Here is a 26,385-nt window from a genome sequence, read left to right on the forward strand (position 1 = left end):
ATTTTTACTCATTGGCCTTCAACACAACTGGGACTTTTCACTCAGATTTTATAGGTATTAATTTTATTTGTTTTATTGTTTGGTTTTCACTATGTTTGTATTGAGTTTTTAAGTTATTTAAATTGTTGTTTGCTTACCTTTGTTATTTTATTTGATGCTCAGCACTTTGTTTCAGCTGTGGCTGCTGTTAAAGCAATTTATAAATAAAGTTATATATAAGTTAAATTCACATTCAGCTTCTCTAACTCAATACTTAGCAGAACCACATTTCACTGCAGTTACACCTGAAACTGGATTTATTCCTCATTTTTCTTTGCAAAGGAGGTCAAGCTCAGTCAGATTGGATGGAGAGCATCTGTGAAGAGCCATTTTCAAATATTGCCACAGATTCTCAATAAAGTCTGGACTTTGACTAGACCATTCTAACACATAAACATGCATTGATGTAAACCATCCCCTGGTAGTTCTGGCTCTATGTTCAGGGTGGTTGTCCTGCTGGAAGGTGAACCTCCATCCCAGTCTCCAGTCTTCTGCAGCTTTAAAGAGGTTTTCTTCCAGGATTGTCCTGATTTATCTCCATCCATCTTCCATCAACTCTGACCTGCTTCCCAACAAACAAATGTTTCTTTGTTTTTCTTTCAGCAGAGAATGATGAAGATCCTGCATTTTGCCTGCTTGTCTGTTTGCTGCCTCTGCAGGTCATTGCCTTCCAGTCCATGAATAAATCCTGGACGCCTGAACTCAGGTGAGACGAACTTAAACGATATTAGAAGTTTAAAAGACAGCAGGTAGATAAAAAAGGACTGAAGCAGTGATGTAACAGAAGAGCATCTACAACACTGACAACAGCTGCTAGAAGACAAACACCTTTATTCTTGATGCAAAGGAAGTCAGATCTGTCTGTGAGGGTCAAGGTGTTCATCATAATGATTTCATTTAACAGAAAAGTTCAGTGTTTTATGAAAAATAAAGAATGAAGCCAGGAAACCTAAGTATGAGGACAAGGGAAAACTTCTCACTAACAGAATCATTGTGAGTTACCACGGAGGTTTACCTGAGCTCTATGAAACAGAGCATTGATAAACCAAGGTGCAGGAGCATAAACTAAATGTTATAAAGACTATAAATGTACAACTGGAACTGTTTACTGATTTACTTTTTATTTATATCAGAAACATAGTTATATGTTTGGTTAAATAAGAATGCATAAATAGCATAGATGCAAAGCTGATTTAAACAGAATATAATTAGTTTTAGTTTCATATGTAAACTCTTGGATTAAGTGATCAGTTCAACATGTTTAGTTTTTACCAGATGATGTGGGCGGGCATACGGGGAGAGGAGTGAGACTTCCAGACAGACAAGATGGAGAGTTGAACCCAACAGTCTTTTGACCTCCCTCTCTCTCTCTTTATGTCCTCTGTGTTTCATTAGTAACTCGTGGATAATCACTTCTCCCTTCTTCTTTTTTATTGTACATGTTTGATTTATTTATTAAACAGTAAAACTTAAACCATCTCTGAGAGTTTATTATTCTTTTTTAAAATTTATTCTTCTATTGTATTTCTCTTCTTTCATCCATTGACGACACTTGTTGTATTTAAATGAGCTCAAAAATAAATTAGATTATCTTTATCCAAGCTAAACTCCTGTTATTGAAACCTGTTGTCTGGATGCATTTGCTGTGTTTGTCCACTAGATGGAGACATCTCACCAGGGTTCAGAGTGCAGCTCTCTGTTCAGCTGTCAGGGTCATTAAACCCAGAGAAGCTTCAGTCTGAAGGCTCAGAGAGTTTCTGGGGAAGGTTCATCTTTCTCAGGTTATTAATAATGAAACCATGTCAGAGCTGATCAGGGCGGAGCCATCCTAGTGGGAGGAGCCTAAATATGACACACCTGTTGTTTTTGTCCACATTCTGTCATTCTGTCCTGGATCAGACAGAGGACAGTCTGCTGTCTCTGATTGGACAAACTGGAGGACTTATTTGCTGTCTGGAGGACACAAAATCTGGATTCTGGTTCTGGAGTGATCCATAATCTCTGCACTGCTTCAAAGGTTGGTTTCTGATCTCTGTCTGATTCTGCTGAGAATAAAACGTTGGATCAGCTTGTAAACAGCATCAGAAGTTTGGTTCCTAAATTAGTTTGGGTGAGATGAGATCCAGACCTTCATGGATCTTAATTTCTGAATAACATCATTCAGCAGGTTAAACAGGAATATCTGAGTTATAGAGAAGCTGGTTGTTCTTCTTGTCAGCCTGATAGCTCCATGATTATCTTATAAGTTCTACAGCTCTGCACTGAAACTCCATGTTCTGCTTCAAGCTCTGCCACAGATTTATTTCACACCAGCCATTAATTCAGTGGAGATCAAAAATCAGGCTTAGAGTTTTTCATCCAACACAACTTAATTCCTGGCAAGGCAGCAGAAGGTAGAACATCAGCTGAGGATGGAGAACAGAGGCTCCAAGAGCTGCAGGAGCATCATTTCTACATTGTTGGAGGCAGTTTTAAAACACGTCAGTGATCCTGATTTCTGACAGAAAGATCACAACTTTCAGAAGATCTGGAGGCACGCAGAGTTCAGGACTTCCTCTGCTGCATCACCTCTTAGATGGAGATGGAAGAAGTTTTCTGCCAGAAATCTGTTTGTTCTCAGGAGGTTCTACACCTTAAAGATCACAGATATCTGGTCATAGACAGTCTGTCAGAGATATGTCTGTTACTGTCTTAGAAAGGTGAAGATCAAACAAGACAAACTGGTTCCGATCTTTTAGGAGGAAGATAAAAACTAAATGAGGTGAACTAAATTTACAGTGGTGTAAAATGTGTTTTAGATCATCCAACAAAATTTAAATATTAGTTGAAGACAAGGCAAGTAAACACAAAATGCAGGTTTAAAAAGAAGGTTTATATTATTAAGGAAGAAATAAAGTCCAAACCTACAAGGCCCTCTGTGAAAAGTGATAGCCCCCCCACCGTTAAAACATAACTGTAATTTATCTCAGCTGAATTCACTTTCTCTAGCCACACCCAGATCTGATTACTGCCACACCTGTTCTCAATTAAGAAATGACTTAAATATGACCTGCCTGAGAAATAGAAGTAGACCAAAAGATCCTGAAAAGCTAGACATCATGCTGAGATCCAAAGACATTCAGGAAAAACTTAGAAAGTAAGAGATCTATCAGTCTGAATCGGATCATAAAGTTATTTCTAAAGCTTTGGGACTCCAGCGAACCACAGTGAGAGTCATTATCCACAAATGGAGAAAACATGGAACAGTGGTGAACCTTCAGCCAATCCAGAATTACCCCAAGAGCGAAGCGACAACTCATCCAAGGGGTCACAAAAGATCACACAACAACATCCAAAGAACTGCAGGCCTCACTTCCCTCAGTTAAGGTCAGAGTTCATGCCTCCACTATAAGGAAGAGAGTTCTAAGACAAAGACCACTGCTGAGCAAAAAGAACATTGAAGCTTGTTTCAATCCTTAAAACATCTTGATGATCCTCAAGACATCTGGGAAAACTTTGTGAACTAAACTTAACTTTATGGAAGGTGTGTGTCTGACTAGATGTGGCGTAAAAGTAACACCTCATTTCAGAAAAAGAACATCATACCAACAGTAAAGTATGGTGGTGGTAGTGTGATTATCTGGGGCTGTTTTGCTGCTTCAGGAAGCCTGGAAGACTGGCTGTGATAAATGGAACCATGAATTCTGATGTCTACCAAAACATCCTGAAGGACAACGTCCTGCAATCTGTTGGTGACATTAAGCTGAAATTAACTTGGGTTCTGCAGGAGGACCATGATTCAAAACACACCAGCAAGTCCACATCTGAATGACTGAAGGAAAACAAAATGAAGACTTTGCAATGACCTAGTCAAAGTTCTTTCCTGAATCCTATTGAGATGCTGTGGCATTACCCTCAAAAGGTCATTCATACTTGGAAATCGTCCAATGTGGCTGAATTCCAACAATTCTGCAAAGATAAGTGGGCCAAAAATCCTCCGCAGAGCGGAAAAAAGACTCATTGCAAATTATTGCAAACGCTTTTTTGTAGTTGTAGCTGGTAAGGACCCAACCGGTTATTAGGTTTAGGTGGCATCATCAGGAAGGGGGCAAATACTTTTTCACAACACTGTACTTTCATCACATCTCTGAATCTGGGATCTTCAATCTTCTTTCAGTTCCAGTTCTTCAATCTTAAAGTCAAACATGAAACCTTGAAAGAGAATCTTGGAGTTTGGGACATGTTCTCTATGATCTATATTATAAAACACTGATGGTCCAACAGAGTGAGCAGAACTTTAACAAACACCAGAGACACAGTCAGCTTTATAAAGACTCTGTTCTTCAGCAGGGAGGATCTGAATCCAGCTTCAGAAAGCACCAATGTTTCCAGTTAAAGGTTTCTTTAGCTGAATTAGTGGAACCTTCTCTTCACAGTTCCTCTGTTATTCTGTATTTGGACCCGTGTAGCTCACAGCAGGATCATGCTGACGAAGCCCCTCATGGTGGTTCCTAGTGTTTGAGTTGGTCTCCTTCTTCAGCAGTTTCTGATACCCGACCAGAATCACATGATAAACCAGAATATTTCCCACTTCTTCACTGAAGATGGTTCCAGTTTCATGTTCAGGAAAAATATTCTTCTTATTATTTGGCTTCCAGTCAGAGATAATAATATAAATCCTGTAAAAATATGGCTTCAATAAATCAGGATTAGACATTTCTGCTCTGTCTCTCTAGAGTCGTTCCCTCACAGTTTGTTAGCTTTAAAAGCAAACTGAGGTCGACCCAACTACTGAGCAAACATTGTTCTGTCAGCATCAGTCTGACCCAGGCTCAGTAAAACCTAGTTCCAGCTGGAAACCATTAAAATGACTGAAAGAGCAGAACTACATCTGACTGTGAGGTCTTCACACCGTCACAAAGTCTGAACCAATCAGATGCTGCGTCAGCAGGTCTGATGGTGTTCAGGAGGAAGTGATTCAGGAACAGAAAGTGTCTCAGCCTGGGTTAAACCACAGCTAGTCTGCCAGTCCAGTCCAGATGGTCTCACAGAGAACTGGGTTCAGTCCAGTTCATCAACCACATCATCTAAAACAATGAGTCATATCCAGGATGGAAGAACAGAGAGCAGAACAGAGCCAGCAGATCAGAGGTTCTGGAATGGGGTGTTATTGGGTCAGGGTTAGAACATACTTAAGCAATTATAGGGCTTTCTAAGGTACATCATATATGTGCTCATTCTTGTTTATTCGGAAGTTAAATTTAAGTTATAAAAATATAATAAAGCAGTTCATAAAGTTGGACTCTGAAGGTCAGAGGTCGCTACCAACCCTGAGCTTCAGTTCAATATAAAACATTCAGTGTGTTGAAAGCTGCAGGAACAAACTGTTTATTTGTGTTTCTGATGGTTTGTATCATATTGAACCAGTGGTGCAGACAGTACTGGACCATCTTTGACTATGAACATGTTCCTTTAGTGTTTGAATGATTGAGATAGAAAAATATGCTTTATTCTTGGATTTATACTAATATTGTACCAACTACTAAATTGTTTAGTTTTCCCACCTGCAACTAGAACCTGATCATCAGGTTTGACCTCATTCCCAAACCTGAGTTCTGACTTCTGAGGCGAATCAGTTAAAGCAGAAGATGTGATACAACAAAGCATGAATGAAAGTCTCCTCCTCAGAGTCTGAGGATGGATGGAGAGGCAGAAAAAATTATGAATTTAGAGCCTTAATCAAAGAACACAGTGGAGTCCAGGATGACTCTGACCTTCAGGAGCTTGAAGGAAACTAGGAATTCAGTTTTACTGCAGTTAATTACAGAGGCAGACCATAAACTAATTTTATTTATGTGCAGAAAGTTTATTATTTATTATTCTTAAAGTAAATGTTGGGATTTACTTTTTTACCATTAAATGGTGAATGTGTGTAAACTGGTCTATATATCAGAATGAAACAGACCAGATAGATTTTTTAAATATAATGTTAATCTAATTTCTGGTGAAACCATATTAAGATGTTATGGAGAAAGGTTTTAAACATTTATTTCTACTGTTTAAACATATTTAAACTGTAAATCTATATTTTCCACAAAAAGGGGAAGTTATTAAATTCCTTCTGCTCTGCTGCCTCAGAGTCTGTTTTGTTCAAGTCTTCTTCTGTTCTCTGTCTTGCTTAAAGAAACCGTAAGTTTACTTTGTTTCATAGTTAAAGTTGATTTGAACTTTAATAATTTAACAGTGTGTTTCTGCTCTCTGGTGTTTGGAGAACATGTTCTCCTCTTATTTCAGAACCAAGTTTTAGTTTTACTGTATATGAGAGAATTTAAGTACACCCTTTCATCAAACTTTTGACAGGTGGGTGGGGCTTCCGGTGAGGGCGGGATTTCCGGTGGGCGCCATATGGGCGCCATGTGGTTGCCATGTGGGCAGGAGGTCACGTGGTCAAGCAGGTGGTGTGTCCAAGGGGGCGTAACAGTGGATGCTGATTGGTTGTCGTCATTAGGGGCAATACCTTAAATGAGTCAATTAAAACACAGGGGTGTGTTTGTTATAAATAGAACAAGACAAATATGGTATTATCGGAAACTGTTTGGCATCAGCACCAATTAAAAATAGAGGGGGTGTGTTTGTAAGCATCGTTAAACCTTGAATAACCCAATGAAAACAATAGGGCGTGCCTTAGTGTTTACTTTAAATACAGAGATAAAACTCTGCACTTTACATGCAGCATTCGTTGGAAAAAAAGAACACCCGTTCAACAATGGCTAGAGTTAAGAGAGTTTATCGTCAAGCGGAGGAGAAACGCAACGCGTGCCAAGATGATGATGATGAACAAGCAACTGCATCATATACTTCCTCAACGGAGATACCTATCGGAATTCCCGTCGTGACATACTCTACCGATGATGAGGATCCAACATCAACTTCAACAACCATGGTTGAAAATCAGACCTCGGTTCGGCCAAGAGGTATGTCAGTTCTGTGCGAAACCCCAATGACCGTCTACCAGTATTCATCCCGTGAATTGAATGCTCCTAAGAAATCAACATACTACATCTGCAGGGTACAAAGACCCCCGTTCGACACTCTGCAGGAAGAATGGTCTTTGGAGCCATATGGCCTGGTTGGCAGCTGGGGTTATATTTTCATGTATGAAATAGGAGAGCTTTGCCTGTATCAATTGGATCAAGATGAGGTATTTAATGGATCACTGGCTCTGTGTACACTCACCCACAGCGACTGGGCTGTGTTAATGCTTGCAATCCCGCACCTTAATGATAGCCCTGAAACAGTCTCAAGGCAGGAGAGGGAGGAAGAAGAAGAAGAAGAAAATGAACTGTCTCCTCGACCTGTAAAACGGGCGAGAATGTTTCATATACCATCCGATGTTGAAATAGCTGAGAGAGAACCTCTCTTTAGCACAGTGTGGGGGTCAAAAACCACAGCAAATGGCCGCTGGTCTTTTCGGGCAAGCAGACGCAGGAACAACCGGACGAGTCCCTCAGATCTGTTTGTGTTGGAGGCTTTCAATCAAGACTGCGGCGTATTCAAGACAATGCTGGCTCTGCCGTTTGAAGCTTGGGCAGAGAAGATGAGTGAAATTGGACATCGTCTTTCCGACCTTTTCCAAAAGTCACGAAGTTGGATCGATGTCATGTCAGTGAAAAAAACGCTGACGTTTCCTGTTTTACGTTTAGAACGAACCCTCTTCTGAGGACACGCCCCTTCCTATGATATATATACGGGGGGATAACTGCAAGCTCACAGACACTGAGAATCGTATCATGAGAATGAGTGGACCGACACCATACAGGGATCTCTACAACCACCGAGCAGAGATCCACTTCTCTCCTGAGCACGATGAAAGCTTCAACATTGGACCATATCATCCGCCTTCCCCTGACCTCTTCTCACCATCCACCTCAACATCCTCATTCTCAGAGAACCACTTCAGTCCTGCATCACCTACAGGATACAACATGAAATATCTACCGCTTTCTCCAGACCTCTGCTCACCATCACCGCTATTCATGGCTGAGTCTGTAGATGCGAATGTCCTGCCTGAAGACATGAAGGTGGTCGTGGAGGAGGAGGTAGCCACCGGCTACTCACCCTCTACCGAAGCCCCTACACAAACCCTGGGAGCGATGGAGGACCCTCAGCCTTCAGCAGAGGATGAGAGTAACCAGGAGGACGAAATTGATGGTTGGTTCTCAACCACCCTCATCAATACGGTGAAAACAGCGATACTTCATTTATTCAACATAACCTCTTTGAACTATCTCAGAGAAACCTGCTATGGATGTATAACAAACCACCCAAGCCAGCGTCAACACCCTTGCCTGGAGGTACTGGGGGAGGATTATTACCAAGTCAACTTTCAACGCATCGTACGACGACTCGTAACCCCCAAACACATTCCTGCTATTCAGAATCTTCTGGTACTTCGAAGCATACAAGCGGATGACTTCAGAGTGAAGACGATTGCCAAGACGGTTTTATATGAACTGAAATCGGTACAAGGCATCCACAGTGCAATAGTGCACGTTTATGATCGCATGGTCGATGAGAAACATCTCAAACAACTTAACTCTGTTTCAGAGTGCTATGGACTGACAAACTGATCTCACATGTTTGATGACTTGTTGTATCATTTTTTTTTTTTTTTTTTAGTATTCCAGTACTTTAGTTAATCTGCATTATATGATTTTTCTTCTTTTTTTTTTTTACTATTAAATACAATTAAAGTAGGAACATAGTAACCTTTCCCAAAAGTGTTGTTTAAAAGCTAGTAGTGTTTGAATTCATCTGCATTTTATCTGATTTTGTTTTCTGGTTGTTTTTTGTTTATATTAAATACAAAAATAAAATAAAAAAAATAAGGATAAATCTACCCTCCTGTGTGTTTTTTCTCATTATTTAACAAGTAATCGGCAGAGTGAGCATAAGGCAGAGATGGCAGGAAGACGGCTGATGAAGAAAGTATATTATAGCCCTTCAAATCCGGGAAGTTTTGGGGGTGTAGATAGGCTGAGGAGGGTTATGCAAGATGAAACGGGAAAGAAGGTTGCGGTTGAAAAAGTCAAAGATTTTTTATCAGGAGAAGATACCTATACTCTACATAAACCTGCAAGAATAAAGTTCCCGAGAAACAGAGTTTTTGTCACCAGACCATTGAGGCAGTTCCAGGCTGATCTCTGTGACATGCAAGCTCTGGCCATGGAAAATTATGGTTATATTTATTTATTAACAGTCATTGACATCTTTTCAAAAAGGGCGTATGTACGAGTTTTGAAGAGGAAAACAGCCGCTGAGGTAGTAAAGGCATTTGAATCAGTTTTTACAGAAAGTCAGATCCCCAAAAAACTTCACACTGATGCCGGTAAAGAATTTTTTAACAAGAAATTTAAGGTTTTAATGGAGAAACACGGTATTGAACATTTTGCCACAGCGAGTGAAGCAAAAGCTTCAGTGGTCGAGAGATTTAACCGCACATTAAAAACAAGGATGTGGAGATATTTTACAGCTAACAATACCCGGCGGTACGTCGATGTACTGCAAAACCTAGCTAGAAGCTACAACCATTCCTACCACTCCAGCATTAAAATGAGCCCTATGGAAGTGACCCCAGAAAATGCCTTTCAAGTGTTTCAGAATCTGTATGATGTCAAGTCCAACAGATATTGCAAGGACTCAGTGACAACGTTTAAACAAGGGGATCTTGTCAGAATATCCAAGGTCTGTGGAGTGTTTGACAAAAAATACGAACAGAGTTTTACGGATGAAGTGTTTACAGTGTATGACCGGATACCCCGTTCTCCTCCTGTATACAAACTCAAAGATTTGGATGGAGAACCTATCGAGGGTTCCTTTTACGCTGAGGAACTTCAAAAAGTAAAAATATTTAACGACAAGATGTATCAAGTGGAAAAAATATTAAAACGACGTACAGTCAAGGGAGTCAAACAGGTTTTTGTAAGCTGGAAAAACTGGCCTGAGAAATTCAACAGTTGGATCAAGTTTGATGAACTTCGAAACGTATAAAAAAGGTTTGCACTAAACCTCACAGTTGACACAGCATCATGAACCGTCAGGTAGAGGATGATGGCTTTTACGTTACTCTTCCATCTAATGCTAGCATGGAAGTGTTTAAAAATAATACCAGTTCAAGTTTCCGTGTAAATTTAGCTCAACATATTGATTTAGAAGGCCAATGGATGGTTGCATTAGTCGAGATTTCATATCCTCATACATGGCATAATTTACCGGATTATGATGCCTACTTTGAATGGAGGAAGGTTGGTGATGTGGAGATCAATACGCAAAGGATCAGAAGTGGCCACTATAACAGCGTTATTCAACTCGAGACAGAGATGGAAATGTTTTTCAAAAAATTGAAATCGGGTTTACGCATTAAATTCAGCAAAGTTCAAAAGAGATTTGCATTTCAAGCAAACAGTCCGTATGAAATACGCTTCTTCAGCACTCTAGCTTATATGATCGGCGTGAAACCAGGGGAATGGATTCATGTTTCTGAACCAAAACTGGCTCCTTTTCCGGCGGATATAAAGGCTGGTTTCTATCACCTATACTGTTACAGCGACGTGGTCAGCCCTCAAATAGTAGGCGACACTTTTGCACCTTTACTGCGGACCGTCAAAGTACAAGGCACATTCAGTGATATGATTACTCAGACGTTTAACCCCGCCCACTACCTTCCAGTCTCCAGAAGACATATTGAAAATATCAATATAGAAATTAAATCGGACCAAAACGTTCCTGTAAATTTCGTCTATGGAAAGACCGTCATAAGACTACACTTCAGACTGGTGATATCACAACGTAGCCTGAGATAAATTTTATTTGTATAAACTATTCCAGAGATATGTATATAACCTCTAAGATTGATTGGTTATCATTCATATTACGCTGGTCATTCAACACTGCATCAAGCAGGCAAGAGAGAACATGGCACAGCTAAGTCTGAGACGTGATCCAAATCGCTTTGTAAATTACTATGTAAGTCAATCAGGCGGTAATCTGCCAGGGTTTTATGGGGCCCTGGTCATGTACGGACGCGGAATTGGATCATTATTTTCAAAATTATTCCGCTTCGTATCCCCTCTGGTTAAAAAAGGATTTGCAATTGCAAAACCCCATCTTAAAACGGCTGCATCAAATATCGCTTCGGATGTCATCGGTAGAGCCGTGAGTAAAATGAGTGGTTCTACACACACCGACGGTCAAGAAGGTTCAGGAATTATGGTTTTATCCAAAAGACCCAGAACAAGACCCCCTGGTGATTGTTTAAGGACGGTTAAAAAACAACGACAAACGCGAAAAAGGAGATCAGTCGCAGCTGACAAACGAAGAGGAAGGAAGTCATCCGCAAGTTTTGATATATTTAAATAATGGCTCTTTTACATAACAAATCATCAGAGTGCACGCTGGCAGAGTTGGACTTATTTTCTGCCCCGATGACACAGCTATCGATCGAAGATAAAATTTACACCAAGATCCAGCCTTTATCAGCAATCACTGATGGAGGGCCGATCGAGTTTTTCATTCCGGGAGACGGAGAAAAGTATCTGGATCTCAACGATACGCTGTTGCATCTCAGAGTGAAAATTGCTAACGAGAATGGAACAAACTTGCCAGATGATGCACCTGTAGGGCTCATCAACTACCCGTTAAACACCATCTTCAGTCAGTGTGACGTCACTCTCGGAGATCGACTGATTTCACAATCCAGCGCTACACATCCATATAGAGCCATGATTGAGACATTGTTAAACTTTTCTGAGGATTCTTTAAAAACCCAGTTTAGCTCTGGTCTTTTTTATAAAGACACTGCAGGTGCTCTGAACTCTATTGTTACAACTAACGGCCCTAACCAAGGTCTTAACAGCAGAGCAGGCTTTACGGCAAATTCCAGGGAGGTACATCTCCTAGGCCCCCTGCATGCAGACATATTTTTCTGCGAGAGACTTCTTTTAAACTCTGTTGACCTTAAAATTAAACTTACAAGAGCCAACGATGCCTTTTGTCTCATGGCAGCAAGAGACTCCACTTACAAACTCAGGATATTAGGAGCATCTCTTTTTATCAAAAAAGTTACTGTCTCTCCAGCTGTACGACTGGGGCACGCTTCAGCTTTAATGAAACCAAATGCTCTGTATCCACTTTCACGTGTGAATGTAAAAACATATTCCATCCCTGAAAATTCAAGGGTTATGCAACCAAGATAATCTTTTCTTAGGCGTCTTTCTCAAGTATGTGGTGATTGCGTTACTGGATCATGACCCTTTTACAGGAACACGCAATCTCAATCCGTTTGACTTTAATCATTTTGATATGGAATATTTAGCTTTGTGTAAGGATGGCAGACAAATTCCTGCTAAAGCCTTCCAGCCAAATTTTAACCAAGGTCATTCAGTGAGAGAGTATTACAACTTGTTTACAGCTACATGACGACATCTAAAAGATCTTCCACTGAGTATAACACGTCAGGAATTTAATCAAGGATACTCTCTATTCACATTTAATCTTAACCCGGGCGAGGACACAGATGCTCTATCTCCAGTTTCCAGTGGGAATTTAAGATTGGAAATGCGCTTCAGAAACCCGTTGCCTCATACCACCACGCTGATCATCTACGCTTGTTATGATTCTATTTTAGAGATTGATTCAAAGAGGCGTGTGCTGGTGGATTATTATTAATCTAATCAGGCATGAATAATCATGAAATTGAGAGCCTGATGCGTCATCTGCTGGGAGATTTGTTTTGCGGTGTGTGGCCGTGCGACCAGCTGCCGCTGCTAGCTGACTAATTCCCAGGGCCGGCCTACTTTATTGTGAATACACATCCTTCACACATGCCGGGGGAACACTGGCTAGCTCTGACATTGGATGAGAATGGTCAATCCAGCTTTTTTGACTCTTATGGATTCTCTCCGGATTTCGAGTTCTACCCGTCAAGCATCGTAACATTTTTAGAAGACAGATCCTCAAAAATATTGTATCATAATAATCAGCTTCAAAACACTCTGTCCACTGTGTGCGGTCACCATTGCATTTTTTATCTATGTCATAGAGCGTGCGGACTATCAATGCAGCAAGTGTTGTCGAAATACACCGGAGATGTGATTAAGAATGATTTAATGGTATCTAACTTTGTGAAAAAATATCAGAAATGTGTCATTAATCAAAGTTGTACATTTTATACTCACGGAACATGCTCTTTGGAGATGTTTCTGGATTGTTATGGAATTTAAAATGTCTTTTTTTTTTTTTCATTGTTTTTTTTTTTTTTTCTTCTTATGATTTAATATTTGTGTAATGATATCATATGTTAGTGTGTGAAGTAGAGAACGAAGTTAGACTTGAAAAATATAATCAATAAATATTTTATTGAATAAAAGAAATAGACTAAATGTTTCATTTTCTTATAACGGTTTATGGTGAAAATGTAATCCATCGGGGTGGTAGTGTCGTCTTACGAAGAGACCTTTTTGATCTCCCATCAGCATTTTTTGGATCTTCCAGCTCAGATCTCGACCAGTAGGGAGAATGAGTTATCTGCCTTCTTCTTCTTTTTCTTCTCTGCTTAACGCTGGGGGGTGTACCCCCATTTTCAATCGATGTACCGTCTGTTTTGAAACGTCTATATTCTTCACGAGCATAAGGGTTAATGACTGAAGATATAGGTATGTTTACTTCTGACATGGAGTGTAGAAAATCAGACCATCCTCGGGTTTGTGATGCTCCAGATTTTTTAAACGGAAGCATGAGATTTTTCAACAAATCAATCATGTGGGACCCCTTTATAACATTTCCGTTAAATACAAATTCACCTCGCGAAGTCCAACTCTCACTTATTTCGGTTAATTTCTTCAAAATGTACTCGGCATTTTTACGATTGTGTTTAGGAAGGCTTTTCAGTACTTCCGTAAGAACCTGATCCTTAGGGGCCTCGTCCTGCCCTGGGCCTTGTTTTTCTTGGGACCGCTCATGTTCAGGAACCTCTATGTCACGCTGCAGCGTTAAACTGACCCGCTGTTTTTCTTCTTTGACACCTTGCTTAAGTAAAGTCAGATACCTCTGGAGAAGTGCATCGTATCTCTTGATTTTTTCATAAGAAGTCAAACCCGGCTCGTTTAATATCGCTCTCATTTCAGCATCCAAATTCTCCTCCGCTGTCTGTCTGATGGACGTGTCTGACTGGGTCAGACGCTTGAATTGATGAGGTGAAATGAGAAACATCTTCTGCGATGTTCTGAGAGACATTATCTCCTGATGATTCCACCCACTAGATCACCGATCAAGGGTGCAAGAGCCGTTAAGATGGGGAGAATAAAACCACCTCGTTGCCTTTTGAGAGCCAACTGTTTAGTTTTTATCCCGGTTCTTTTATCACCCTACAATCTGATGATATTTCTTTGTTTCTTCAATTGTCGGTGTTGAGAGGGTGATAGTTTAATGTTACCTTTTAGGATATTCAGTGCAATCTCGCACAGAGCCTGAATAAAGTCGGGAGAGCAGTGTGCGAGAATATCTTTACGTTTCTGTGGACAGGCCTGGTACAAAGCTCTGAATAATGGTAAATTCCTTTTTATACGCGCAGACATGATGACTTACTTTGTTCTGGGTACGTACACAGCAGGCCACTGCTGAGGAAGTATCCCCGTTCTCAGTCTGAAATGTTCTGGGCAGGTAGGCGTAAAATCGATGATTAAATATCCATGAGCTTCTCTCGTTGCGTCTTCAAAACTCTCCAAGAAGAGACCCTTTTGAGATGGAAACATTTGGCGGGCCAGTATATTCAGCTGGAGCTTATCTCTCGGGTTCTTAAACAACACCATATAATTACAGTTCAAACTAATAGTGCGACTGAACTTTCCCTGATGAAAAACATTCTGAGTCAACATCATAACACTCATATTACGATGGTGACGAAACTGGGTAAAGACCTTCATCACGTTTTCATCATCTGAGGCTTGAGCAATAACATCGTCTAGAATAATCAGATGATTCTGATCAGGAGGAAACAGGTTTTCATCTTCAAAAGAATGAGGCAATCCTTCCACAAAGGTAATATTTTTATTCATCTTCTGCAATTCAGCATACATGGGTTGAAAAGATGTGTAAATCCATACAATATTTTCTGGAACAATATCCATGACATGATTACAGTTTTGTAAAATACTTTTTACAAAGAAAGTTTTCCCGCAGCCGCTGGGTCCAACTATCATACATGAGAAAGGTGCTCTAAATCTAGGATCAAAATCAATCTCCTGTAAATCCATGTGACTTTTTATTTTATTTCTTCTTCAACTCTAATAACCGAAAGGCAGAGTTGTCCCGTCAGAAAAAAGACGTCTCTTATCATACACCAGTCGAACCTTTTTAAGAAATGTCGCGTTTGTCAAACGGAATCTCTTTTTATCCCTCCTGATCGTGTGCTGGGGGATTTCAATGACACCCTCACTTGACCCCTGTAAGTAGCCCTCGACCAGCCCTTTGATGCTGTCAAAATTGACCCTCTCGCTGCATTCATGCGTCTGAGTGATGCCTTTAGCACGTATCACTACTTTTTTACGGTTTTTAGTTTGGTATGCATAACTCTTGGGTCCTGTCGATGCAAACTCCAAAATGCTGTCACCATCTAACTCGTCAGTAAGATCACCCAGATAATTCCCCAATTCCAGAGGAGTTTCACCACTTTTTGTCACATAAATCAAACTGTCCGTGTCAATATAAATCAATCTGTCCTGTAACTTCTCCATGCTGCTGAGAAGTTTTAAACGTGCATAAGCGGTGGTGAATGCTGCTATAAACACATTATTTGTCTTACTTGGTGGATATATGACACGTTTGCTGTAGTTCCACTGCACTACACACATTTCAGGGTTGAAAAAATGAAAATAGTTAACCCTGTATTTACTCGAGAACATGAAGCTGAAAAAGTCTTCAGGGTTAGTGATGACTGTGGTCTGAGACAGATCACTTCTTTGCGCAAATTTCCCCCAAAAACTGTTTAAACACAATTTTGCAACCTGCCTTTTGGCAGGATTAATCTCGATTTTCTCAGGGTCTAATTGGATGCCCTGATGCAGTTTGTAGTCGCTTATATACTTTGACTTACTCTCCTGATCCACTGCTTCAGATGGATAGCCTGAAGCCTCCTGCTTACCCTTTAAAAAGCAATGAATGTAACCTTTAAAAATTGTATCACTTCTCTTTTCAAAATGCCACACCTCTGTGATTTTAGCAAGACGATAACTACACTCCAACGCTTTACAGAGTTCTACACTCGCCCAAACTCCCGTCAGAGCTCTGTCTTGATCATTATGCGTGCAAGGACCTGACTGGTAATTTAATTCAGCGCATGTGCGGCAGAGAGTGAACACAAGTTTACCTTGGGATGTTCTGTAAGGTAAAACAGGGAACAACAGGTTACGTGGTGGGTAGACCACAGCTTTGATTATACCGAAGTAGCTGCTGGGGTCATCAAAATCTTTGTAAATGATGGTGGGGTTTCCGAGGGGAAAAACGCAGTTGGCGTTTACATAAGGGTACAGAGATGTGTAATCCACATAGTGTACAGTTTCATCCGGTTCCGCTGTGTACCTCAACTTCATAGGACAGGTGCGTCCACCATACAGCGCATCCCGGGGGGATAGCGGTTCGGGTGCATTAACTTTCTCAAGAAAGCTGATCACCCCTGGGTCTGATTTTTTCATTTCAATCCACTCATGCTCCCATATGACTTCGAGACGAAGGCCGTACACAGTTTGTAACACCTTGCTTCTCTCAACAGTGGCTGCGTAAAACTGTTCAAATGCGACCCCTCTCAACGGACACTTGTCATGAGGCATGTAACACTTTTTACAGCCGTGGAAAAAACAGCCATAAAATTCAAACGCAACTTTGACACCGTTAATCTCTGCATACCCATCCACTGAATATGGCCCGATTTTCTTTTCACCCCTATTTAATGCATGCTCGATAAATATGGCTCTGCTGTCTGCAATCCAGCAGAGCCATTGAATGGACGCGCTAGAGAACGTTTTACTGCTACGTCTGTAGTCCAGAGGTGATGGAATGGCTAAGGTTTGAGGAGGAAGGAAATTGGTTACAAAAACCTTCATGCAGGCTGATGCTATTGTGATACTTTTAAACGGATCCACACTTGTCTCCTTAAAGAACTCGTCTCTGAATTTTAAGCATCCTTGAAAAAGAATTTCAACGTCATTTTTACAATAACGAATAGCTTCTTTCTTAAAGTCAAAGACCTCTTTGCTCGCTTCTCTGTACCAGCTGCTAAACACCTGTTGTTCTTGAAGACTCATGCGTTCTACAGCGTAGCAGGATGGAGGAGGAAAAGCCCCCACATACTGGAGATGTTGTTCAGAGGAAAATAGGTGGGGAAAAAAACCCTTGCTTTGATCGGTAAAGCCTAACGCTTTCGGCATGGCACTAAGCTTCATGCACATGAAGGACAGGCTATCAATGTATTTTAACCTGTAATCAGGGTCGGTTAAACATAGAAGTTTACTCCCTACCATGACGATATGAGGTTTAATCCCTAACTACAGCATTGCTGTGAGAATCAGGTAGCCATCGTACCCCCGCGCATTGTGCGCTATTAAGGTGTAACCTTTGTACTTTGGCCTCCTGAAATGCAGGAGAAGTTTTTGGGTGCAATTCAGTCCATAAGCGTACCATTCATCACCTTTCAACGTTTTACGTATGCACAGTTTACAGGATTGCTAATCTCTTGCATACATTTATATGTTCGACACACTGGACAATAACCTTCACAATGGTGTGTATTTGCATTATCATAGCTGGTGTAACAGTAATTACAAATATATCTGCACCCCATAAAACCTTTGAGATTTTTTATCCCATAGTAATGACCTTGAAATAACAGCAAAAACAGAGGGTTTGAACGATCAGGGAAACTGGTCTCAAATTTACACAGAGCAGTAGAGCCCGTGGTTCTGTGAAACACTACAATTTTTCTCTTCAGAATGGTTTCAAATTTACCAATATCACTAAAAGTAACTGCTGTTTGCTCGTCGAGGCCTGCCTGATGCTGCCATCTCCTCCCCAGTTCTACAGCACGGTGATCCGTGAGCTCAGGATCAGAGACGTGTGCGAGTCTGATTGCAAAACATAACTGATTACCGGTATTGTTTATAATATACAAATGACGCATTTTCTTAATAAACAGTTCACAGTCTAACGTTCCTGCAGCTTTACGCTTAGAACCTCCTGCTGGGTCATTAACAACCTGAAGAACAAATTCCATGTTATTATCTACAGGTATATTTGCATTCGATTGTACTAAATCGTCGAGGAAGTTTTCGAAAGCAGGCAGGATCATATTTCCATCATCTGTAACAGTAAATGTGATGTGACGATTGAGATTTTCACCCACTAATTCCAGCTGCACAACGTCGTTACGTCTGGTTAACGATCTCGCAGCGTCGGCTAATTCAATTATAATACGCATGATGTCTGTATAGAATGCTGCTAAATCTGGAACGTTACTTGGACAGGGCGGCGGTATGGTAAAAGGTCTCCTTATTTCATGGTTATTAAAATGTTCACGTTCAACCACAGCTGGAGGATCTCGCTCTATTTGATCAGAACTAACTGCTACGTCCGTATTGAAATGACCCCCGTGCTGATCTGCGGCGTGTGACGTAGAAGGATTCTGATGAGTGTCAGGTGGATAATTTTGCTCAATGCTGTGTGGAGACGGTGCACTATTTAAATCGGAAAGAGCCTGATTGATTACGTTTAAAACGTCACCGTGCCGATCTGCGGCGTGTGACGTAGAAGGATTCTGATCATTTTCCTCAATGCTGCTGTGTGGAGACGGTGCGCTATTTAAATCGGAAAGAGCCTGATTGATTACGTTTAAAACGTCACCGTGCCGCTCTGCGGCGTGTGACGTAGAAGGATTCTGATCATTTTCCTCAATGCTGCTGTGTGGAGATGGTGCGCTATTTAAATCGTAAAGAGCCTGATTGATTACGTTTAAAACGTCACCGTGCTGATGTTCATTTATTACCTTTTCACTGTTAGCAGGAGATGCATTTAAAACGATGTTATCTGCTACTTCTGCATTAACGGGAATTTCGTTAAGTTCATTAACTAAATTTCTTATTTCATCCAGGGCAAGTCTGATTCGGTTATCCATTTCTATGAACATAAGAAACAAAATAAAATAAAACTAACCTACAGAAAAAAAAAAAACAAAAAAAAAAAAAAAACACAGTGATCAGTTCAGTTTAAAATCACCTTGATGTCACCAAAATGCTTCTTTAACAGAATCTGACATGCTGCCAGAAGCGTTAACGATGAGGCCTTATTACGAAGATTCCGTGAGGCTGTAGACTGTCTTCCTGCGCTGTCCGTTTCTGTGGCCAATCTGTCCTACCATCAACGTTACCTCTGTAAGGAGAATGAACAAAAAATAAATAAATAGATAAATAAATATATATATATATATTGAAATAATCACATTAAAGCTGGAAAAAAAACAAAGGAATTCAAATTAATTCAGTATGTATGTATGAATTAAAACGTACCGTTCATTAATCCACTCACTAGCGTTGCTCTGCTTTGTAGCGCAGAGAGTCGCTGTCTTTTTGCAGGGGTTAAATATTCTGTAAAAACAGAAGACAATAAAAGTTATCTTACGCTGCGCAGCACAGCGTTCATAAATAAAATGAAAAATAGTTTTTAAAATACACAAGTTTTTTTTATTTTTTATCTTACTCCGATTCTTTGCGGTAAAACCTCCAGATTTCACTTCTTGTTGAACTGAAACGGTGCCTCTCTGCTGAAAGCTGTCTTGATCTTTGAAAAGTGACCTTCTGGTGGGCGGATTCAATGTGGCATCTTTGGATGTATCTGTAAACAGGTTTGTATGACATTTTATTGAACTATGCTTAAAATACATATATATTGTTTTTATTTAATTTTTATTTATTTTTTCTACCCTGCTGCTGCTGCTGCTCGACAACTGTGTCTTCCACAGAGCTCTCAGTCGAATCTGTAAACAGTTTTTATCTGAGGTTTAAAATACATTCACTCTCAAAGAAAAATAGATAGTTCTTAGGACTTACTTACTTTCTGGTGGTGCTGGTAACTTATCCGGTGTGTCTTCAGGGGAAATGATGATAATTGACGGGGGGGTATTCAAATAATCAGTTTTAATTTCTGTGTTAAAAGAAAGTTCAGTTGTTGTTGGGGGTTTCTCTTGTTTGGAAATAATTCGCCTTCTCAATTTTGACTGTCGATTCCAGCCACTGAACCCTCCAACTTGATCATTCGGGTTTACCTCTCTCATCAAATCTATAAATTGAAACATTGTCAAGGGTTAACTATAATATATATATATTTATATATATATATATATATATATATATATTTTATTGCATTTAACATTTACTTACCATAATCTGATTGTGTCAAGATGAAATCATCAAGGTCATCAGCGGTGGGTTCTATGACAAAGAAACATATATATATATATATATAAACAATATATATAAACAAAATTAGAGAACATTCACATGCATTTAATGATTTCTTAAAAATGAATACTTACTTACTTACTTACGTTTAAAGATGTCATTGTGCTTTTGTGAATTATCAGAAGTAGAAGCCACAATTTCCGGGTTTCCTGAAATATTTACCGACATTTTTTCTTGTCAGTACTGGTATTTTCAATGTAACAAGTGTTATGGTTCAAAGACATTCAGCATTTGAAGACCCTGACACTGAGGTTAACCAATGAAACAGCCCCCGAACAACAACATTTTACTCACAGTATTTATACCAGAACATGACAGTGTTATCTCAACTGCAAAGACTATGTTTTTAAGACCAAAACCCTTCTTGAGTTCAAAGGTGATATGGTTATCTATTGAACAGACGTAACTGCCCTTCCTGACATCGCCCCTAACAGTTGTAGCCCCCCCCCTGAATAACCTTTTACTCTAAGATGAAAAAGTTAATGTTTTAGAAAAGCTACAGGTAACTAAAATTATCATTCCTTTTTCCTAAAATGGAGTCTCTCATGATTCAAAAACAAACACATCATTGCTAGAGTCAATTTGTAACTTGGAAACAGTATACTGAAGTTCTTTTTTTTTTTCTGTTAATCTCATATTCGTCTTACCTCTTTCAGCTGCTTTTCCAGTATGTTGACACAGAAGCTGAAGGTTTTTCTCGTTCCATCGATGTAGTGCAGCACAATTTTTTTATTTACTTTTTTAGGTCTTTTCTATTTTGAACGGATTTAGACTGGCTCATATATTCAACAAATAGGTCCTGCTGTAAAGCAAAATTAACTTACAATTCTGTCAGGTTACACAGTTCCTTTATTAGGATTTCATGTGATAGGTCAACATTAAGTTGATTATACCTTTAAAATATAAAAGAATGCATGTCTTTTTTTCGTTTTTTAGATGTATTAACGCCTGAAAAAACATACAGATTATTAATAACACCCTTAAACACACCCCTGTGTGTTTTAATTGGCTCATTTAAGGCCTTCCCCGTAACACCCTTAAACACAACCCTGTGTTTTAATTGACTCATTTAAGGTTCGTTCGTTCGTCGTCTTCCGCTTATCCAGGACCGGGTCGCGGGGGCAGCAGACTCAGCAGAGACACCCAGACGTCCCTCTCTCCAGACACCTCCTCCAGTTCCTCCAGGGGGAGCCCAAGGCGTTCCCAGGCCAGCCGAGAGACATAGTGCCTCCAGCGTGTCCTGGGCCGTCCCCTGGGCCTCCTCCCGGTGGGACGTGCCTGGAACACCTCCCGAGGAAGGCGTCCAGGAGGCATCCGGTATAGATGCCCGAGCCACCTCAACTGGCTCCTCTCGATGTGGAGGAGCAGCGGCTCTACTCCGAGCCCCTCCCGGATGGCCGAGCTCCTCACCCTATCTCTAAGGGAGTGCCCGGCCACCCTACGGAGGAAGCTCATTTCAGCCGCTTGTATCCGTGATCTCGTTCTTTCGGTCATAACCCAAAGTTCATGGCCATAGGTGAGGGTAGGAACGTAGACCGACCAGTAAATTGAGAGCTTTGCTTTTTGGCTCAGCTCTCTCTTCACCACAATGGACCGGCACAGCGCCCCCATTACTGTGGCAGCTGCACCGATCCGTCTGTCGATCTCCCGCTCCATTCTTCCCTCACTCGTGAACAAGACCCCGAGATACTTAAACTCCTCCACTTGAGGCAGGAACTCCCCTCCAACCTGAAGAGGACAAGCCACCCTTTTCGGGTCGAGTACCATGGCCTCGGACTTGGAGGAGCTGATCCTCATCCCAGCCGCTTCACACTCGGCTGCGAACCGCCACAGCGCATGCTGTAGGTCTTGGCTAGAGGGGGCCAGCAGGACCACGTCATCCGCAAAAAGAAGAGACGAAATCCACTGGTCCCCAAACCAGACCACCTCCGGCCCTTGGCTGCGTCTAGAAATCCTGTCCATAAAAGTTATGAACAGGACCGGCGACAAAGGGCAGCCCTGCCGGAGTCCAACATGCACTGGGAACAGGTCCGACTTAGTGCCGGCAATGCGGACCAAACTCCTGCTCCGCTCGTACAGGGACCGGATGGCCCCTAATAAAGGGCCCCCGATTCCATACTCCTGGAGCACCCCCCACAGGGCATCACGAGGGACACAGTCGAATGCCTTCTCCAGGTCCACAAAACACATGTGAACCGGTTGGGCAAACTCCCATGAACCCTCGAGCACCCTGTAGAGGGTATAGAGCTGGTCCAGTGTTCCACGGCTGGGACGAAAACCACACTGTTCCTCCTGAAGCCGAGGTTCGACTATCGGTCGGACTCTCCTCTCCAATACCCTGGCGTAGGCCTTACCAGGGAGGCTGAGGAGTGTGATCCCCCTGTAGTTGGAACACACCCTCCGGTCCCCCTTCTTATAAAGGGGGACCACCACCCCAGTCTGCCAGTCCAGAGGCACTGTCCCCGACCGCCACGCAATGTTGAAGAGGCGTGTCAACCATGACAGCCCTACAACATCCAGAGACTTGAGGTACTCAGGGCGGATCTCTTCCACCCCCGAAGCCTTGCCACCGCGGAGCTTTTTAACCACCTCGGTGACTTCAGCCTGGGTGATGAAAGAGTCCAACCCTGAGTCCCCAGCCTCTGTTTCCACCACGGAATGCGTGATGGCAGGATTGAGGAGATCCTCGAAGTACTCCTTCCACCGCCCGATAATGTCCTCAGTCGAGGTCAGCAGTCTCCCGCCCCCACTATAAACAGTGTTGGCAGAGCACTGCTTCCCCCTCCTGAGGCGTCGGACGGTTTGCCAGAATCGATTGGCCAACCGGTAGTCCTTCTCCATGGCGTCACCGAACTCTTCCCAGGCCCGAGTTTTTGCCTCTGCCACAGCCCGGGGGGCCGCAGCACGCTTGGCCTCACGGTACCCGTCAGCCGCCTCAGGAGTCCCACAAGCCAACCACAGCCGATAGGACTCCTTCTTCAGCTTAACAGCATCCCTTACTGCCGGTGTCCACCACCGGGTTCTGGGATTGCCGCCACGACAGGCACCGCAGACCTTACGGCCGCAGCTATGGGCAGCAGCATCGACAATAGATGCAGAGAACATGGTCCACTCTGACTCTATGTCTCCAACATCCCCCGGGATCTGGTCGAAGCTCTCCCGGAGGTGGGAGTTGAATACATCCCTGGCCGAGGGCTCCGCCAGGCATTCCCAGCAGACCCTCACTATGCGCTTGGGCCTGCCGAGTCTGTCCGGCTTTCTCCTCCTCCAGCGGATCCAACTCACCACCAGGTGATGATCAGTGGACAGCTCAGCCCCTCTCTTCACCCGAGTGTCCAAAACATGCGGCCGAAGGTCTGATGATACGACAACAAAGTCGATCATCGACCTCCTGCCTAGGGTGTCCTGGTGCCAAGTGCACTGATGGACACCCTTATGTTTGAACATGGTGTTCGTTATGGACAATCCGTGACTAGCACAGAAGTCCAATAACAAAACACCACTCGGATTCAGATCGGGGAGGCCATTCCTCCCGATCACGCCTCTCCAGGTGTCACTGTCGTTCCCCACGTTGGCGTTGAAGTCCCCCAGCAGAATAATGGAGTCCCCGGGAGGGGCACTATCCAGCACCCCCGACAGGGACGCCAAGAAGGCAGGGTACTCTGCACTACCACTCGGCCCGTAGGCTGAAATGATAGTCAGAGACCTCTCCCCAACCCGAAGGCGCAGGGATACAACCCTCTCATCCACTGGGGTAAACCCCAACACGAGACGGCTGAGCTGGGGGGCAACAAGCAAACCCACACCAGCCCGCCGCCTCTCCCCGTGGTCCACTCCAGAGTAGAAGAGAGTCCAACCCCTCTCAAGGAGATGGGTTCCAGAGCCCACGCTGTGCGTGGAGGCGAGCCCGACTATTTCTAGTCGATATCTCTCGACCTCCCGCACAAGCTCAGACTCCTTCCCCCCCAGCGAGGTGACATTCCACGTCCCTAGAGCCAGCCTAAGCATCCGGGGATCGGGCCGTTGAGGTCTCCACCTTCGTCCGCCACCCAATCCTCTTTGCACCGGTCCCTCACGGTTCCCCCTGCAGGTGGTGGGCCCACTGGAGGACTCATTTAAGGTATCGCCCCTAATGACGACAACCAATCAGCATCCACTGTTACGCCCCCTTGGACACACCCCCCTGCTTGACCACGTGACCTCCTGCCCACATGGCAACCACATGGCGCCCACATGGCCCCCACCGGAAATCCCGCCCTCACCGGAAGTCCCGCCCACCTGTCAAAATGTTTGATGAAAGGGTGCACTTAAATTCTCTTATATGAAGGAACATCTACAGGATTATTAGATTATTGTCTGAAACAGTCAACATGATGAGCAGCTGATGTTTGTTTTTCACTAAACTAACAGCTTCGTTTTCAGGTCATTAAATCAAACTTTCATTTTCACCTTTAAAGTCACAGAACAGCTGCTTCCTGTCAATCCTTTCAAAATAAGATGACGTTAACGTTGTTAAAATGTTTCATGTTATTAAATGGTGTGAAGCTTTAATGGAACATATAATCCATCTGTATAGTTTGATGACTGAGAAATCCAGCAGGTCCAGATGTTCAGAGTTTGTTCTGCTTCATTTTGTGGAGCTGCAGCAGAAGAAGTTTGACTGATCAATATCTTCACATCATGCAGTGTTTCAGTCTGCAGCTCCTTCACTTTACAGTCAAACTGCAATAATTTCATTCATTGAAACAATCTTTTCATCTCTAACAAACGTCCAACAATCTGTTCTTTCTATTATTAATGTTAAATATGGTTTAGTGTCACAATCTTTGTTTCTGCAATAGAGGAACAACAACTACCTAGACTGTTCATTTGTAGCTACAGGTATGTGTCAGTGAATGAAAATGTATCTTCATCATGTGTGTTCTTGGCTGCAGCTCCATGTGTGTGAGCTGATGTGAACTGAGCAGCATGGATCAGTGTGAGGACAGAGAGGACAGAGTCCCTCCCTCTAAAACCACTCTGTGTGGAGAACATGAGGACCAGAGCAAAGTTCAGAGGTCAGATCACCATCACTAACTGTCCAGGACTCTTCTCCATGTCAGAGCTCAGCTCTCACATCACCAAACCATCTTTATTCACAGGAAACGATCAGAACCAGAACCTGAACCCAGCTGTGTGTCCTTAAAGAGCAACTGGTCAAATGATCAGCCTATTATTAATTTTAAATCATCCCAACGTTCAGCTGCAAACAGGTGAGCTGTTTCTAAACGTTCAAACTAATTAGTTGAAACTAACTTTATTCCAACATATTAATGAGAACACAACTCTTTCTCACACATGTCTGTGTTCACATGTGAAGCAGTGTGTGATGGATGCTAAATCATGGAAATAATCAAACCATTGTATTATTGTGATGATATGAAATAATCTTGTTAGATGATATTGGAGCTAAAATCAGTTGTTCTTCCATCCAGTTGAATCATTCTGTATCACCTTGTGTCACATTACTTCATCAGAGTTGGTGCTTCTGCAGAGCTTAAGGTGACTGCACATGTAGGCAAGTCATGATGCTGATTCAAGGATTAGATGTCAACTAAATAATCCAAACTAAATCTGATGGAAAACATGATCTCTCACTGTTATCTGCAAACATCAGTGAAATCAACAGCTTCTAAAGTACATTTGTGTTCATTCAAAATGATCATCAGTCTTATTATCAGCAAACAGCTCCACAGTCTCCTTCAGCAGCCACTAAATGTCATCAACAATACAAGATCATCTACGTGCTGCTGTGATGAAGTCTGAT

The 26,385-nt window shown here is 42.1% G+C and overlaps 1 protein-coding gene across 3 annotated transcripts in view; it reads left to right on the top strand.

The window, feature by feature from the left end:
* The first annotated feature begins 1,921 nt into the window (after positions 1-1,921).
* Positions 1,922-26,385, top strand: part of LOC124865182 (protein NLRC3-like) — a 38,137-nt gene continuing 13,673 nt past the window's right edge. For 2 of the 3 annotated variants that reach the window (XM_047360146.1, XM_047360148.1), the window contains exons 1-3: positions 6,140-6,207; positions 25,514-25,636; positions 25,721-25,831. In XM_047360146.1, coding sequence (XP_047216102.1) covers positions 25,548-25,636; positions 25,721-25,831 — 200 coding nt within the window. In that variant the 5' untranslated portion in view covers positions 6,140-6,207; positions 25,514-25,547. Of the gene's footprint in view, positions 2,057-6,139; positions 6,208-25,513; positions 25,637-25,720; positions 25,832-26,385 lie in introns of those variants that run through there. The other variant, XM_047360147.1, reaches the window with a different exon arrangement.

Source organism: Girardinichthys multiradiatus, unplaced genomic scaffold (genome assembly GCF_021462225.1).
Source record: "Girardinichthys multiradiatus isolate DD_20200921_A unplaced genomic scaffold, DD_fGirMul_XY1 scaffold_36, whole genome shotgun sequence".
NCBI lineage: Eukaryota > Metazoa > Chordata > Actinopteri > Cyprinodontiformes > Goodeidae > Girardinichthys > Girardinichthys multiradiatus.